The sequence below is a fragment of the Anguilla rostrata genome, chromosome 2, assembly GCF_018555375.3.
Source record: "Anguilla rostrata isolate EN2019 chromosome 2, ASM1855537v3, whole genome shotgun sequence".
Classification (NCBI taxonomy): domain Eukaryota; kingdom Metazoa; phylum Chordata; class Actinopteri; order Anguilliformes; family Anguillidae; genus Anguilla; species Anguilla rostrata.
The window spans coordinates 68,419,156-68,437,353 of record NC_057934.1 but is presented as its reverse complement, the minus strand read 5'-3'; the positions used below and the strand labels follow the sequence as shown (position 1 = coordinate 68,437,353).

The window sequence follows — 18,198 nt, the reverse complement described above, 5'->3', positions numbered from 1 at the left end:
TGGGGCGAGCTGCTCTGCCCTCGTAACTCGGGGCAACGAGGCCGATCGATACCGAAAAAAACGCATTTGCCGGTCCATTTGCCACCGTCGGCTCGCGGCGTGGGCGTGGCCAGGCCAGATCCATGGCGATTACATCACGGCCTCAGTGCGCCGCGCCGAAAAAAAATGCCAAACGCACGCCTTTAAAAAAAATTTGAATCGGGGACGCGGACGGCGTCGAGCGGGGGGGAAAGCTGCAGTGCTACCGCCGCCATCGTCAGCGAGTCACGGTCGTCTCGCCGGTCACACGTTCCCCATTGGCCGATACACCCTGGGACCAGTTTAGCCAATCGGGAGGGAGAGGGGAGGAGAGGAATACCTGGTTTAACAGAAGGCAACGCTCGGTCCGCTGCAGGCATCTCTACGGAGGAAAGTGGTTTCGAGTTAGTCGTCTTTTGGCTGCACGCAGAATAACCGACATGCCACACACACACACGCACGGGATGGCGCATTCTTGTGAGAGGGCAACATGCCCATGCACTGCCCTGACTGGTGAACATGCATTGGGCCCCGTGCCAGCCGACGTACCGTAGGGTTACCGAAATCGGTGCCTTTATGGAAAAACCGGGTGACAAATAGAGATGCAGTTGTTTATCTACAGAAGAAAGGACGAGCAGGGATTGGCCAGGGTGCTGCTGTAGAGAGGTGGGACAGATTCGGCTGAATTTGTGACCATGCTATTAGGACAGGAGGGAGATCCAGTGAGACTGTGAGCCTTTGGTTGAAGGGGGGGGGGCTTTGGAGAGACAGCACTGCAGGCCCTGCACCCATTTTCTGCCTCCTCTCTGTGTTTTCAGATTAGACACCAAGCCGTCAGACACAAGGCACAGTACAAGCCTCATTGTGTGTGTGTGTATGTGTGTGTGTGTGTGTGTGTGTGTGTGTGTTTGCATGTGTGTGTGCGTGCATGTGTGTGGGTGCACCCGTATGCGTGTGCGTATGTGTGTGTGTCTGTCTGTGTGCGTGTGTGTGTGTGTGTGTGTCTGTCTGTCTGTCTGTGTGTGAGTCTGTCTGTCGGTTTGTGTGCGTGTGTGTCTGTGTACAGTATATGCGAGTGTGTCTGTGTGTGTGTGTGTCTGTGTGTGTGTGTGTCTGTCTGTCTGTCTGTGTGTGAGTCTGTCTGTCGGTTTGTGTGCGTGTGTGTCTGTGTACAGTATATGCGTGTGTGTGTGCCTGTGTGCGTAGGTGTGTGTGTGTGAGTGCATATTTGTGTCTGTAAAAACAGAGGGGAAAAGGTGCTAATGAATTACGGTATTATAATAAATCAATGTGCCACTGTAATGCAGTGCTACTTCCTTTCTGCCATTTAAATTACTGCCCACACACGCATATTAATAATTGACACGCCACCCAAAGCTGAAACTTGATTTAACTTTAAAGGAAGGTGTGATTTGTGGTGAACGGGCATGAGTACTGCTTTGTAATAGTGATTGGTCTGGCAGAACATGGCATGCACAGTCAATCAGGGCAACTTGACATCACAGGAGTCCACATCGCTGTTAACTCCCATGACACGATGAATATTAACACTGTATCAAAAGGTCATCAGTAACCTCTGTTGTGAACAGGCATGATTAATGCATGCTATCACCGAAGAAGAGGATTCATGCGGCTGTAATTTAAAATGGCTTTTTCTTTAATGGCCACACTTAAGTGATTATGTCGAGAGAGAAGGACCTTGGAAAGAACCTTTGGAAGGAGCACGGTCTAGAGACAAATCCTGACCTAAGGAGACATTGTACGGTAAGCGTGCCTACCGACCGCTGGTTAAAAATGTATTTTCACATTTTCAAGTACGGTTAACTGTGTAAATTGACATTACATTACATTTATTTAGCAGACGCTTTTATCCAAAGCGACGTACAAAAGTGCACATCATGGTCATTGGACAACTACAAAACACAGGTTCAATAAGGTTACATACTCATTTCGTAGAGCTATTTCTAGCCAAGTACACAGTTCAGTTCACACAGTGAACACTATTCTGACCTAACCTCTGCCAAGCCAACAGGATGAATACAAATCACAAAAAGTGCTGGAATGGGGAGTACATGTAATATGAGTGTCACAAAAGGGGGGATTAAAGTGAAATGATACACAGAGTGGTAGTAGTTAGTCCAGGTATAGTCTGAAGAGATGAGTCTTCAGACCACAGCGGAAGATGGGTAGTGAGGGAGAGTTTCGAAGAGGGACAGGAAATTGACGACAGTCAGGGCGACGGGAGCAGCCAGCATTCTGTGCTGCCTGCTGGGCGGGGAGCGAGAGAACAGACGTGCCCAGGAGGAGGCGCTGACGGGGGGTGGGGGGGAGGTTGGGGGGAGTGGGACGGTGGGCTGGCTGACACTCACCCGCCAGGAAGCAGACCCTCCAGAGGCCGGAGTGCAGGGACATCCTGATCTCGGCGCTCTGGTTGAGGGGCAGGATGACGCCCTCCTCCAGGTAGAGCCAGTAGTCCGTGCTCACGGCGATGCCCAGCAGCCCCAGGCCGCACACCGCGAACACGCTGCTCAGCAACGTCAGCGCCTTCCTGCCGCATATGCTCATTCCACAGGTCTCCAGCAGGGGGCGCTGTCAGCAGAGAGAAAGAGAGAGAGGGGGGAGGGGCTGCAAATGTTAATCAAAGTTTTTTTGTCAGACAATGTAACAGGACAGGTATGGACAGGGAAGAAAAAAAAACCCAAATGGGCCAAACTGAAATGTTGTAAATGGAAACAGAGTCGTCTCTTTCCCTGTGGTTTCACAAGGAGAAGCGCCCGGAGATGTTTGCTGCTTCCTGCGCCCGTAAATCAGGTGCATTATACGACCGAATAAGCAAGTTTTAAAATGATGATCCGGCAGCATCCCCTGACACCACAAAAACCATCTGCAGCCCAAATTTAGAGACCATATAAAAGACTGCAGCAGCATACCAATTTTTAATTTACAAAACAATGATTTTTTATCATCCACATGAACACTTGAAGTTTACTGTTGGTGCAGAATTTTGGCAAGTACAGTATGTAGATTAGGCCTGAGCCAAGAACAAATATGCCTTAATATTGTTGTTTATTTTAACTCAACTAATTTCTTTGCATATTTTTAATGTTCATTTATAATGGCATACCTGTGGTACTCTTAATAACGATGCTTTGGCTCATACATATCACTTCAGTCTGCTTTTCTAAACAGTTACATTTTTCCTGGCTTGAATCTGCCAGCTGCTTGCGGTGTGCTATATCAGTTCACAATATTTAAACTCAAAATGACAGTAGAGTGTCACCAACAGTCCATAATCAACTCAGTATTTTCTCTCAGGTTTGACATCCTTGTACAGGCGGGTTTCTATGACAACACCACGCTTCTGATTTGTTACATATCAGGAATACACCCTGAACAGGTGTACATAATGTTTTTTTCTGATTATTGCAGGGCACACACACACCTATGGGCAATTCAGAGTCTCCATTTATCCCACCTGCATGTCTTTGGACTGTGGGAGGAAGTCGAAGTACCCAGAGGAAACCCACACAGACACAGAAAGAACATGCAAACAACACTCAGAAAGGCCCCAACCGGAGAGATTCGAACCCACGACCTTCTTGCTGTGAGGCGACAGTGCTACCCACTGCACCACCGTGTCGCCACTAAAAGACTTTTATACTCACCTCACACACAACATACTGCATGAGTGCAAGCATGACACTAATGCAAGGCGGTGACACTTCTGGCGATCAGCATCGTTTCAGCACCGTACCGTAACACGCGTCAAGCACATAAAACCGGCTCTCCATTTAGCGAATTACTCCGGTTTGCACAGCACGCTCCTCTAGCCTCTCCGCCAGGATGACGCGCAGTGGGAGAAGCGTGACAGCGCGTGCGATTTTTTGCTGTAATGTCCGTGCCGTACGCACCGTATCGAGGGCATATTAGATTATTCAAATCGCTTCGCGCTGGTTTCACGCAGCCATAACCCGATTATTAGCTGGAGGGGTGAAAAAACGTCGGTGGAGTAGGACGAAGTGTCACGCTGATTGGAATGATGGAATGATGGAGTGTCTATCCGTTCTGCTCGCGTAAGTCCAGGGTCATTTCAAAGTTAGCTACGGCGTAATTCGATTATTTAATTCTGCGCTTGTGTTATGTCCCCACGGTTCTAATGAAAACACCAGCATTTCTTTTATGACAGCAACAGAGAACAGAGTTAGGAGCACGAAGGGAAATCCGTGCTGGTTATTCAGCCGCGGACACAAGAATCGCATTTGAATTTCCTGGAGACAAGAAAGGCGCATTGAGTTGCACTTACTGTACGGAATGTGCTATACAAATAAAGTTTGATTGATTGAAGTTTGAAAGTTTCCTGGAGACAAGAAAGTTAAGAAAGAAAGCGGTGTAAATACCAACAACTACACTGAGATAGTGGAAAAACCATTTGCTTGCTCACACGCACGTTCGCATGCGCAAGCGCACGTGCATACAGACGCACACACACACCCACACCCAAAATCACTGTCAACCTACTGATTCAGTGCAGTGGAAAATGATCAGTGTACCAGACTCACAGAACTCTGCGCTCAGAACAAAATTGAAAGAGGCCGTCTGTTCTCTGTCTGTCTGTGGTTGGACTGCGGATGGGTAGCATGAAAGAAGAGTAGCAGTTAGATTAAGTTAGATTAAGCTGCTGTCTGGCACTGCTTTCAATTGAAGTTTTTTTTGTGCAAAGCCACTCAGAACTGAGAACAGTGGTGGTTAATCAGAATTAAAAAGGTCACATTAAAACCAAATATGAAATTTCAATTGTATTATTGTGGTATCCTCTAGTCTGGAAAGGTGCAGAGGTCATTTTTAAACAGCTTTCAAAAGCAATGATTTGAAACCCGTTCCTTCAGGGGTACAGAAGAACTTTTTGTGACGGCACCCCTTTGGACTGCTGTTGTTGACCACACAGTGCCAGTCTCCAGCCAGCGCTAACAGGACAATACCAGCCGTTTGGTGCAGGTGGAATGCATACAATGATCTGAATTTAGTCTTCAAAAATCAGGGATTTTATTTTGGATGCACTGCGTACGTTACTGAAGACACAGTTCCTCGTGGTTTTGTAAGTCAGTACTTTGACCACAGGGACAGGAAGGCCTATCCTCTCAATCTCCACATATAACAGAACTAAGGAGGCAGGCGAGGCCAATTAAGTAATTCATTAATTCGTTTTCAAGTCGCGTGATTCATTCTGTAATCTTGCGCATTTTTGCGCAGGGGGTGATGAGCGGCATAGCAAGGCATTCGACGGAATTCGCTCACATACCGAGCCGCTCATAATCAGGGGTTGAAAGGGGTCGGCGAACGTGAGGCGACTCTCCAGTGTGTAAAATCGAGCGAGCGGACTGCGAAACTTTAGGAGGCTGTGCGAGAGAATGGGAGCAATCAGCCCGGTTTTTTGTGGGGGGCGCGTGCGGCACCGCGAGGCGGCAATCGACCCCCCTTTCCGTTCCTCCGCTCCCCTCCGCCGGCGGTGACGCGCCTGGCAGGTGACACGGGCTCTGCCTGCCTCGCACCGCGCTCTTCCCCCCCCCCCTCCCGGGCCGCGTGCTCCAGAACCTCAGCCGGCCTCCATTTTGTGTCACGGAGAGCGGGCGTGTCACTGGGGCCGAGCCCCTCGCGCTCTGTCGCGCGTGAGCGAGCGTGTTAAAAAACCGCGAGCGAACAAGGCGAGCGGCCCGACGCGGCGCCGCGCCCCGGCTTCCCGGGGCGTTAAAAATAGCCGCCAAGACCTTCGGCTCAAGCGGCGGCGGCGGCGGCGGAAACAGCTCCCCTCTCCCCCTCTTCCTCGCGGCCTGGTCACGTGCTCTCTCGTCCCACAATGGACCCTCTCGCGCAATCAGACAGAAATAGCCGAGCGAACAATAGATGAAAGTGCGAGCGGCAGGGGGGATGGCGGGAGGCCTGAGCGGAGAGAGAGAAAATGGTTCCTTTGACTCCCGTCTCTCAGAACATGATTGGCCTTTTCCAGGAGGTTTAGAGCGACTGAGCAGAGTGAGGAGGGGGGGCACAGATGCCCATAGATGGAGAGACTGGAATTGGGGGGGTGGTTAGGGTGGGGGTGGGGAGGTGGGGGGGAGGGGGGGGGAGATGGCCAGAGCCAGACGGGATTGTGCAGACCTTAAGCAGTGTGAAACAGTTAGCATCGCTACAGTCCGCAGCCTGGGAGAGGGCAAGCATCAGGCCCCGTGCAGCCTTGCTAACTGCACCCCATTGGAATCAGTTATGTACAGTAGCAGGAAGCGCCTGCATGAAACCACTTACAGTCATCAGCCTGGTTTCTGTGGTAGTTAAACAGCGCACATCATACCGTGATCCGTTCACAACAAAACAAAGGTTACTTCGGTCACCACTGCGTCGCATGCTGGAGCTAAAATTTTTTGCATACTTTATGTGGGAAAAAAACAAAAAAAACAAAACATGCGGGTTCCATCATTCAAATGCGATTTCCTGTGACTTCTTTTTACATTTTTCCATTGTGTGCAGCAAAAGCACACGCGTATTAGCGCGTTCATTGTATGGCGGCTTTGTATGTCGACTGCTTGCTGTTTTGATAAAATACTGATCACCGTTCACCTGCCGAGGCATTCAGACCTCTACACTTGCGTGTTATTAAATTGGGGCTTTGGTCTTGAAGGTTGGCAAATTGTGTTTTCAGTGTTTTCAACACATAGCACTGTTAGTCAATGGGTCACGTATTTACTGCTGGCCCGCTGCGACGACTTCATATGAAATAAAACAACCAAAGAGGTTTATTTGCTATGCATTGATATGCCACAGTCAGCTCTTAAAGATTTTTAATGACGACATTTTAATGATTTAGTTTGAAATTTCATTTAAGAGTTCATTTTTTAAAAATTGCGTGCAGCATAATGTTATTCTGCTCTGTGTAATGTATTTTTTTAAACTGAACTTAAAATGGTAACAGACTTTCTGGTAAAAAAAAAAAGCTATTCCATGCCTTTTTATTGTGAACAGAAAATTATTCAATATTAATTCGACAGTGACTACATAAAATAAAATAAAATATCAAATAAAAGTACTACCAATGGTCCAGTTTTATACTGTACACGTGGAATCCAGGAAAAAAATTATTGTGAAATCACACAATAAAAAAGCTATGGCACCCATACTGGCTACACTTCTTCATCAGACCGAATAATGAAATCTGGACAAAGGCTGGATTCCTCATTATGAAGGTGAGCACTGAAAGTCTTTGCCCTGTTGTAATATTCCACCTATTTCCTTCCTCGTCCTCTCAACAAAGGGAGAGGAAGAGAAAGGATATTTTAAAAGATGACATGAATGATTCATCCTCACGTTGCTAAGGACTCTCATTCCATTCCGTTGAACTTCATTTCCCAGCTGCGCCGTCAGGCACTGGGGAAAGTAATGTGCCTGCTTCGCTGTGGCTCTTGTGTTCCCTCTTCCTCCTCCTCCCCGAAGAGTTTGGAGATGAAGTGTTCATTTCCTGTGTCATGATTAGTGGTTTCTGAAATGCCATGTTGCTGAGGCATACCCTTAAATAAATTATCCACGCAATCACAGAGCTGGATGTAAAAAAAAGAAAAAAAGCCAAAAAAAAAAAAACCTTTTAATTGTAAAATATCACATTTTTATGTTTCACTTGCACTTGTAAAGCCAAGCATATCTCTTTGGGGAACGTGTGGCCGATGCCATCTGTTCAGTACAGCGTGCACACGGGGAAGCATATTTACAGCGCGCACACGGGGAAGCATATTTACAGCGCGCACACGGGGAAGCATATTTACAGCCTGCACATAACGGCAGAAGGCCATGCTAACAAAAACACACACACACACACACACACACACGCACATACATACACAGATGCAGGTGTGCCCACACACATAAATACACACACACGCAGATGTATACACACACACACACACACACACACAGATGCAGGTGTGTCCACACACACATACACACATACACACACACACACACACATATATACACACATGCAGGTATGCCCACACACACAAATACACACACACATGCAGATGCACACACACACACACACACACAGATGGTGTGCCCACACACACACATATACACTCACACATACTAAAGAAAGCTTAACAGAAGGACAGAAAATATGTCAATGGTAAAGCCTTCAGGAATTTGCAGATGGGATTGTACCGGACGGCTATAACCATTGCACTACAACAACCAAGATGCCACCAGCATCAGTGTCTGGACCGGTGGCTGGGGGACTGCTCCTGGCAATGCTGTGGGCCAGATGGAGTTAGATGGGGTCTTATTCTCCTCTACATTACAGGCATTTAGCAGACGCTCTTATCCAGAGCGACTTACATAACATTTTACACAGCATTTACATTGCATCCTTTTATACAGCTGGATATATACTGAAGCAATGCAGGTTAAGTACCTTGCTCAAGGGTACAACGGTAGTGTCCTTACCCGGGAATCGAACCTGCGACCTTTAGGTTACAAGACGAGCTCCTTATCTGTTATACCACACTGCCGTCCTCTACAGAGCGTGGACGTTGAGTGTCATATCCAGCGCTGCCTTTAAGATGTCTGATACCAAGCCCCCTGCCGAAGGACAGTCAGAACACTCAGCCAATCAGGTCACTGGGACCCACCCGGTGAACAGGAAACGCACGCAGGCGAAACCCGCAGCGAGGACAGAGAAGAGCTGAGAAACGCACAGCGAGAAACGAAAGACTCCAAGGGACGTCTACAGCCCGCGAGCCAGCCCTGTCAATTAATTTCCTGTTAATTCTTACAAACACAAAAAATAAGGCCAAGGAGGTGACTGGATTTCGAATGGCAACGGGGCGCTGGCATCGCTAAGCTCCGCGTGAAAGAATAAAGATGGTGGGGGGGGGGAGGCGGTGGGGGCGTGGGGGCGGGAGGGCGGGGGTGGAGGCGGTAGGGGCAGGGGGGCGGGGGGGGGGTGGGCTTATAAAAAGGACAGCCTTCTGGCGGTGTGTCGGTTCGAAGCGCGCTCTTTTCCATTGCGCTTGTCGCTCCTCAACCTGAACGACGGCACGAGTCCACGCTCCGCCACCAAGGGGCTGCCGAGCCCGCGCGCGCCCCGGCAGAACTGAACCGGAGCGCGACAGCATCGTCGTCGTCGTCGCCGAAAGTAGGTCAGTTCCCCCTGCCCCATTCAATTAGCACACGTCCAGCCTCGTGAACTTTAATCACGTTCGCCGTCATACGACGAGGGTCAGGCACAGCCTGGCCGTGGCTCAATGGACGACTGTTTTAAGGCAAGGTGAGATAGGGAAGTACACACTGCTGAGCCAGCGGAGTCCATTTACAAGCGCTGACATCTTCGCCAAAGGACAAATTTAGCAAGGCCTGGAAATGGAAGTCAGAATTGCATTTACAAAGAAGTCCAAGGGACATATAATTATTATTCTTTTTTTAGTGCATTTGCCCATTAATTCTCCATTAGTAAATTGCACGTTCAGTCCACTGTTCTTATAATTACAGTCTATGTGTTGCTCGTCCGAAATTAAAGCAAAACTTCTTGAAGTTTTGAGAAAGGACACATTGCAGAATGCAGTCATTTTCAATGTGTGAAATCATGTTTCGCTGTTCTTTTACTCTGCAGCAATTGTTCCTGACCTAAATTTATACTATGCTCCTAAAAAACCAAAAGTAAGGGATTTTCTATAAATTGCCATGTAAAAAAAAAAAAAAAAAAATTAGAGAGATAAATCAACTCCAGCTTTTCTAAAAAAGCTCTCTCCTTCACTGTTGTGCAACGAAGTGCAACGGCTGCTGACCCAGTTCATGGAACGGTGGTGTGAGGACCCTGTCTCCTGGGTAATGGGCACATCTGTGCTCCACTGATGTAGGCATGGGGCATCAGGCACAGGGCATCAGGCATGGGGCATCAGGCACGGGGCAACAGACACAGGGCATCAGGCACGGGGCATCAGACACAGAGCATCAGGCACGGGGCAACAGGCACGGGGCATCAGGCACAGGGCATCAGGCGCGGGGCATCAGGCATGGGGCATCAGGAACAGGGCATCAGGCATGGGGCATCAGGCAAGGGGAATCAAGCATGGGGCATCAGGCATGGGGCATCAGGCACAGGGCATCAGGCAAGGGGCATCAGGGACAGGGCATCAGGCAAGGGGCACCTAGTATGGGGCATCAGGGACAGGGCATCAGCCAAGGGGCACCTAGTATGGGGCATCAGGGACAGGGCATCAGGCAAGGGGCACCTAGTATGGGGCATCAGGGACAGGGCATCAGCCAAGGGGCACCTAGTATGGGGCATCAGGGACAGGGCATCAGCCAAGGGGCACCTAGTATGGGGCATCAGGGACAGGGCATCAGGCAAGGGGCACCTAGTATGGGGCATCAGGGACAGGGCATCAGCCAAGGGGCACCTAGTATGGGGCATCAGGGACAGGGCATCAGGCAAGGGGCACCCGGTATGGGGCATCAGGCAAGGCTTGCTTTGCTACAGGGCACTGCTCACACCTGGCCGCTCACACCCTGTTCAAATCGCACACACGCAAACACCGCCGAACAACTCACTTTCACTCAGACCAGCAGTCGCAAATACCAGTTTCTTACGGCGAAAACGCACCAAGAAACACCAAGTTTACCTGCCCATTGGAACGCACTAGTGGGTGCCACCGTAGCTTTCACCACAGATTTAAAGCACAGCTTCGCCTTCTGGAAACTGTGCTCCCGTGAGCCTGAGCGGAGGTAGCCGCCTCTCACAGCGCCACCCGCAGGGCAAACTGGAGTCCGCGCCTCCCCTGGTGTCTCCCGCTCTTTAGTAGAGGTTAATATGACTCAGCATATGTCAGTCAATGGCTAAAGCTGTCACACATCCAGAAAAACATATTTACTTTACCGGGAAGAACAAGCCTAAAAGCTTAAATAAACAAGATGTTTCACTGATAAATTAAATTATTATTATTTTTTTTTAGAAATAGCTTTTTAGTTAACAGTTAAACGCTTATACGAAAAGTAGTCTCTTGCCAAATCCACACACGTGGCACGAGACAAGAGAAGAGACAAAGGGTAAAACTGAATTTACATGCTGTAATTTAAAATCCTCATTTTCACGCCAAAAAGACAACTTACAACAGTGCAGAATGTGCATTCAAACACAGATGTGTATATACTGCAACACTGCCACGTTCTAAATGAGCTTAACCTAATCAAGGCTTGGTCTTTCGACGTTCTCAAAGTCATGCACTCGCAGAGAGGCAGCTGACTGCGACGCTGTGGCGGAGGAGGCGGAACGACCGGATGTCAATCTGGAGTCCCAACAAGGAGAGCAACAGCAGTGCACATCGCTGTAAATGGTAACTGGTAAATGGACTGCATTTATATAGCGCTTTTATCCAAAGCGCTTTACAATTGATGCCTCTCATTCGCCAGAGCAGTTAGGGGTTAGGGGGTTAGGTGTCTTGCTCAAGGACACTTCGACACGCCCAGGGCAGGGTTTGAACCGGCAACCCTCCGACTGCCAGACAATCGGTCTTACCTCCTGAGCTATGTCGCTGTAATTACTGACAGCTCTCCCGTCACTGAACTCTCTCCACATTGTTTAAGTCCAGACTCCACAGGTAAGAGGAAAAGCAGGAGAGCACACAGTGAAGTAGACAAATTCATAAACCAGTATGCCAAAAAAAAAACAAATCAAACAAACAAAAACAGCTCCGAGTGCAAATTATTAATAGGCACGAATGCGCAGCGGTGGATCTGACTCGGAGACGAGGACACAGGATGTCCAGTCGATTGCAGAGTGTGTTGCCGGGGACACCATCTTACTGTGGCTGGCATGAGTCATTCACAGACAGACAGGCGGCGGCAGGAGAGAGGGCATTGGATTTAATCTGCTCCAGACACATGAACTCTGAACACAGCTGCCCGCTGAACGGATTCTCTGCAACAGCCAGTCTGGCAGAGCGGTCATCATACATACACATTTATATAAAACTACTGTATTCAGAAGCAAGAACAAAAGAAAAATGTAGAGTAATATGTTGTCCATTGGATTACTGGTTGGCAATCGTTAGCAAGCTAACATTAAGAGGCTGCCAAAGCTATCATAAATTACTAACGTTTGCATTCACTCAAACATAAAACTGTACCAGCAAATTTACATCTGAAAATACATTTTCAGTAAAGGCATGAGAAAATCTTGCCAATCCAAGCTTATAACTTGGCTCAGGTATGATAAGGCTTGAACAGTAGTTTCTCAGATACTCAGTGAAGTCCAGCAACAGTCAATGAAGATAGAAGGTTTGACAGGCAGCCTTGAGAGCTAATGCACTTTAAAGTTTCAAAATGCAAGGGATTGTGGATCTGTAAACCCCCCCCCTCCACCCCCTCAGTTGAGGCGGTTTGGGCATCTGGTAAGGATGCCTCCTGGGCGCCTTCCTACGGAGGTGTTCTGAGCTCGGCCACCGGGGAGGAGACCCAGGGGCAGACCTAGGACACGCTGGAGGGATTATATCCAAAGGCTGCCCAGGGATTGCCTGGGGATCCACCGGGATGAGTCAGTGGAAGTCGCTGGGGAGAGGGACGTCTGGGCTGCCCTGCTTGCCCCTTTGCCACCGCGACCCTGACCTGGACTAAGCGGTTAGAGAGTGGATGGATGGAATGGATGGATGGGACTGGGGATCCAATTTATTGGTCTTAAAGATGTAAAACATTGAGAGTACTAAAATTGCTTTTGCTGCGTTTGATGATGTAAAAATTAAGCAAAATCTACGAAAATGTTAAAAGTTTTTGTTAAAAAATTGACACATATTCTATTTAACTAGCATTTTCATAGTTTTAGGTTTAGCCACTGTAAAAGTCTTATATACCTTTTAACTTTGGGATAGAAGCAAAACAGTTTTGTCGAGCTTTAAGAATGTGTCACCATTCTTCGCTTTCTTTGTACATGAGGAATCTTCCGTGAAGTGCAACATTTCCTTCCCTGTTGAGTGACACCGCTGAGTCATTCCCTTCACAAATCAAAAATAGAGGAAACCCTGGAAATTAATAAATACAGTGTGATGAACTGTTAACGAACACTGTAGCAGACTGTCAGGAGCACTTGTCAAGCAGATATAACATCTCAGCCAACAGGCTCTGAAGATGAAACAGACTGATCATGTGAAGTTGAACATCTAGCGTCTTTAAATGTGCTCTTTTTGAGCAGAGACTCTGTTACTTTAGCCCAGTGCTAAAGTAATACAGGGCAGTCACATATCACCTTGCCCTGTATAATTGAAATGTTGAGGTCTTGTTTCTTCATTAAAACAAGCAGTCTTAATTTCAAAATCTCCAAACCCTCAAATAAATATACATTTCTATATATGGAAATAATAATGAAATATATATATGATAATTTTTTTGTTTTGTTTCAACCAGTCACACTGTAAAGTCTATCAGAAAGTGTTTTTTGTGGTGTAATTCAGCTGGATTTACTGTCTATTTTCACTCTGTGGCTGTAGGTAACAGTAATGTACATACATGCATCATTCTTCTTTCATAGGGAAAGTAGGATTAGTTCATCTACATCAAAAGATATGTTTACTAGTTCGGAGCTACAGCACTTACGCAAAACTCATTTTACTTGATTATGGCCTAGCATCGACGAAAATGTGTTCTGACCTTGTTTTGTCGAAGTCCTTGTTTTCTTTTTCCTTGTTTGGCGAGTGCAACAATCATGCTTATTAACTTGCCAAACAGTGTCTGTAGGCATTTCGAAGTAAAAGGCAATGATGTGTCAAGATGGATGACTCGTCTACTGCAAACCAAATCTACCTACGGGTTAGTAACCTGAACCTGAACCTGAACCGGAACCTGAGGACAGACATTGATTGAATCCAAGGTTATGGTTTCCTTTTGTAGTGGTCACGGCTATGATCGTTTGCAAATAAAGTAATTTGACATTTTTAGCCAATTGTATTATAACTGGCTGATAGCATGCACATATTGCTGGCCAACCACAATATACAGTTGTATATCATTTTTTGCACAGAAATGCAAGCATCTTTGGTGACACATGAAGCTTTCATTTTATGCCATGCATTAATGCAGCGGGATATTTTATGAAGTAGTTCAAGTGAAATGTCTTTCAGGGTAAAACACCTGTGTACACCATGGGATGCCAACATATCAATGTGTGGCTGCCACATCAGCTGCTATGCAAACATTAACCACGAAACTGCAAATGTTTAATTGCGTTGGCATTCTCATTTTGCAAACTTTGTTGGTACAGTATTAACAATAAAAACCATAAATCAAGTCAAGAACGAGGTAACCCAAATGGGAGTAAAACAAATAGAACAACATTGTTTCTAGAGTTAGGTTCCAACATAACCGACAGTAAGAGCAAAAAAAAAACGTTGGTCTGGTGCGCGTCATGCTAAGACAAATGGAACTCCGATGTAATTTTGGCTTCGAGAACTGCGATGCAAATGCAATCCCCTGTGGCTGCACGCAACGAACAACATTAATAAACGTTGTGTCGTTAACTGGACACAATTCACGTATACTCTCCCATGTTTGACGCTTCCATAACAACAAAAGCATTACACGTTTCATCAAACATTATTAAAAAAAAAAGCCGCGTGGCACGTCGAAGGACAAGAAGTGAGTCAGAGATGCGGAAAGCAAACGCCGCGAGCTCCTGCAGACCATTCCGGAGCATGAGATTGCTCTTTCTCTTCACGTATAGCTCACATAATTTGTGATTATATATATAAAAAAGACCCAAATGAACCCAACAAAGAACATAACAGCACCACATAACCAAACTTCGTATTCAGAGGTGTCGATCTCTACTCATGAACTTAGCGAATGTACTGATGGCGAGCGCTATCCGTGGTGCTGAAAATGGGGCAAACGTGGCAGATACTATTTAATCAACAGCCCATGTAAGTGTAAACCCGGAGAGGATGCCGCTTCGAATGTGCGACGGCGTGCGTTAACGAACGTGCTCACTGAATAAAGCGAACATCACGAACATTAGCCTAAGTGTAAACACAAGTAAACAAAAACAAAACAAAAACACAATTAAAAAAAAAAAAATCTATTTCCGCTCCACTTAGCAAGAAATCCTCGCTTTTCCTCTCGCTAATGCACAATTGAGGTGGGTGAAGAATCAACGGCAATACTGACCCCCCAGTTAAAACATCAGTCTTCATTCTACCCATATGACAAATGAACAGCTGACAGTAAATAACAATGTAGGTTTTAGTGGACAACACTTTGTCAAAATTAAGAGGTTGATACATCGCGGAAGTGGTGGTCACGTACTTCAATGTTCATGTCACTGAAGTGCGACTACCCACAAAATCGTAATGGAAAACTATGATGATCTGGGTTAATAGGCTACTAAGGCTTTCGCGCTAAGCACTGGCTCTCAAATGACTATGCATCACCTTTAAACAAAAATTGTAGATGAATTTGAAGCGTCCCCACTAATAATCTCCAACTACGCGAGAGAGAAATATTCGTTCAGACATTCAACAATTCAGTTCGCTACAGACGACATGCAGAGATAATAATGTATAAGCACGTCACATAACCTTCAGTAAATTGGCTACACACGTAAACTAATAAAAAACATCGTAATTTACAAATTTAATGTTAAATCGTTTCAACACATATTATTTACAGGTCGTATACACGATTCCAGAAAATGTCCTTAAAGAGCATTCCAAAACTTGCGTAGAACAATTATCAAGCCAATACACACATCACCAAAAAACTATGATAAATTGTACCACAACTTGATCGTGATCAGTGCTAATAAACCTGTGAATAATATATGCAACGGATATATTAAAATTTCCTGTTAAAAAGAACATAGTTACTTTTAATTATTTCCTGCACAGTAAAAATTGTTAACATCTCTTAAAATGCTTAAGACAAGAACAATGCAACGTCTTTCGCGATAAAACAAATAAAATGGTAACAATTACCTATTATGAAGACTCGGCAAGATAACTATTCCTCGCTGTGTTGTTCTTTTACCCCTGTACCGCTCTTTGTTTGTCTTCACGTAGAACGCAGAGAGGATGTGAGAAAGAAATGTGTAGCGCGCGGATTGCCTTGCAACAGGACAATACAAGCTCCGCGCGCGCACTCCTGTAATCGCGCGTGCAGGTGGGTCTGTCTTTGGAGATTTCAAGCAGCTTCGCCAGAAATCAACATTTAGCCAAATTTAGCCAGCAACCACAGGACAGACACTGTAGCCGGAGGCGTATGTCTACAGTTATGTCTTCCTCATGAAGATTCTCACGCTTCTGAAACCTTTTTACAGACTGAATAGACTACATTACGGCTTTTTGAAAAGGTAGAATGCTACCCCGACCCATGAACAGGTAGGTTACAGAACTCCCACGTGAGATTTAAGAAGCAACTACCGACTAAAACCGATTTGTATTTAGCTTTTTGCAGTAGCCTACATTCTCAACTACATACACAAGTCCATACTTCCACTTCGTAATCATTCAGAATTTTGCTACCGGGTTACGATTACCTTATTGAATTACAACAAACACAACAGCAATAAGTCTTCTTCTTCTTCTTCAAACAATACTACTACTACTACTAATAATAATAATACTTATTATAATAATAATAATTATTATTATAATTATTATAAGAAGAAGAAGACTATACAAGCATATTCATAAACGTGATCACAATACAGTATTCTTCTTAATCCTCATCATCATCTTCTAATAATAATGGTAAGAAGAAGAAGAAGAGGAGGAAGAAGAAGAATATACAAGCATAATCATAAATGTGATTTAGGTGACCACATATTGTTTACGTTCAAAAGGCCAGTTTATTTCCACGACCATTTATCTTCTCTTAAAACTGACCAATCCCGACGAGGCGACATTTGTTCGTTGGCTGCATTATTTACGAACATCTGGTGTGTGGTAGGGCCTACATTAGGTCATACTATGGATAATTCAAAGTAGTAATTGAATTTTTTTTTTTTTTTAGTGAACGTCACAACATACATTTATGTATTTATATTCAAAGTATATAAAACACGAAGATGGAGGAACGTGGAACGAGGGGAACCATATAAAGACCATATACAATATATGTTAGCCTTCCATAGAGGAGACGTTTATCGGCACTACTGGCACGCGACAACGCCTTCCAACCTGAGGAAAACTGTAAATGGTCTCAACGGGCTATTGCGTATAATGCAAGTAACTGCCAAACTATGTGGATATGTTGGCTAGTCTACTCTTACGATTTATGATCTATGCCTACACACCACGTGTTTACCGAATATATATGTCAGTTCCTCACTTTAAATAAATGCTGTCCTTTTCCTCTTTTTAAAAATCAGTGAGACTATACATTTTTTAAACCTACGTTTCTGAATTCAAATAACTAAAGAAATACATAAATGATCTTCCAGCAAACCGAATCCAGCTGTGCCCATTGCATAAAATGTTTTGGGGTTTCGCGGTTCAGTTGAGTCAATTTTATTCCCTAGGAGCCATCGTGCCCCACGGCTCAACGCGCGGGAAGGAGGCACAAGTTGTTTTTCCGTTCACTGGACTGCAGTATTGGCAAAATTTCACACGTCTCAAATTCATAAATATTCCCCAACCATTTAGCATAAAAGTAATGCCAAGGGTACCACAGTAATTCCAAGGGTAATGTTAACAAGAGTCGACCATTTATCAAGTGCTGAGCCGATTAGTCTCAGTGGACGACAGAACTGTTTCAGTACTAAGGCTAGCGACACGAGTTTTCCCACATTCTGACAAAAGAAAACCTGACGAAAGACAACACGTAGAAGACCGTTGAGAGAACTTTACGTTCACGGATGGAGCAGCCACTATACTGTCATTAGAATGGCTAACGCTAATGTTTTCCCGTCTGGTCTATTCCGATATAAGCACTGAAATCACAGAGATGTGCCCTGCCTAGTGTTTAGTCCATTATATGGATTTGTACGATTGCACAACCGTTAAAGCGGTATGAAGAAAGAAAGAAAACAACAGCAACCGCAGCAGCAGCAACAACAAAAACAACAACAATAATAATAACAATTATTATTATTATTATTATTATTATTAGTAGTAGTAGTACATAGTAGTATAATAACTAATGATAATAATCATGACACAGCAA

At 45.5% G+C, this 18,198-nt stretch overlaps 1 protein-coding gene across 1 annotated transcript in view; it reads right to left on the bottom strand.

The window, feature by feature from the left end:
• LOC135249030 (voltage-dependent calcium channel gamma-5 subunit) overlaps nt 1-16,516 on the bottom strand; it is a 26,080-nt gene extending 9,564 nt beyond the window's left edge. The window contains exons 1-2 of the mRNA XM_064324261.1: nt 16,011-16,516; nt 2,388-2,607 (exon numbers count right to left, since the gene is read on the bottom strand). Of these exons, the coding sequence (XP_064180331.1) occupies nt 2,388-2,583 (196 nt within the window). The 5' untranslated portion in view covers nt 2,584-2,607; nt 16,011-16,516. The remainder of the gene's footprint in view (nt 1-2,387; nt 2,608-16,010) is intronic.
• Nucleotides 16,517-18,198: the final 1,682 nt, after the last annotated feature.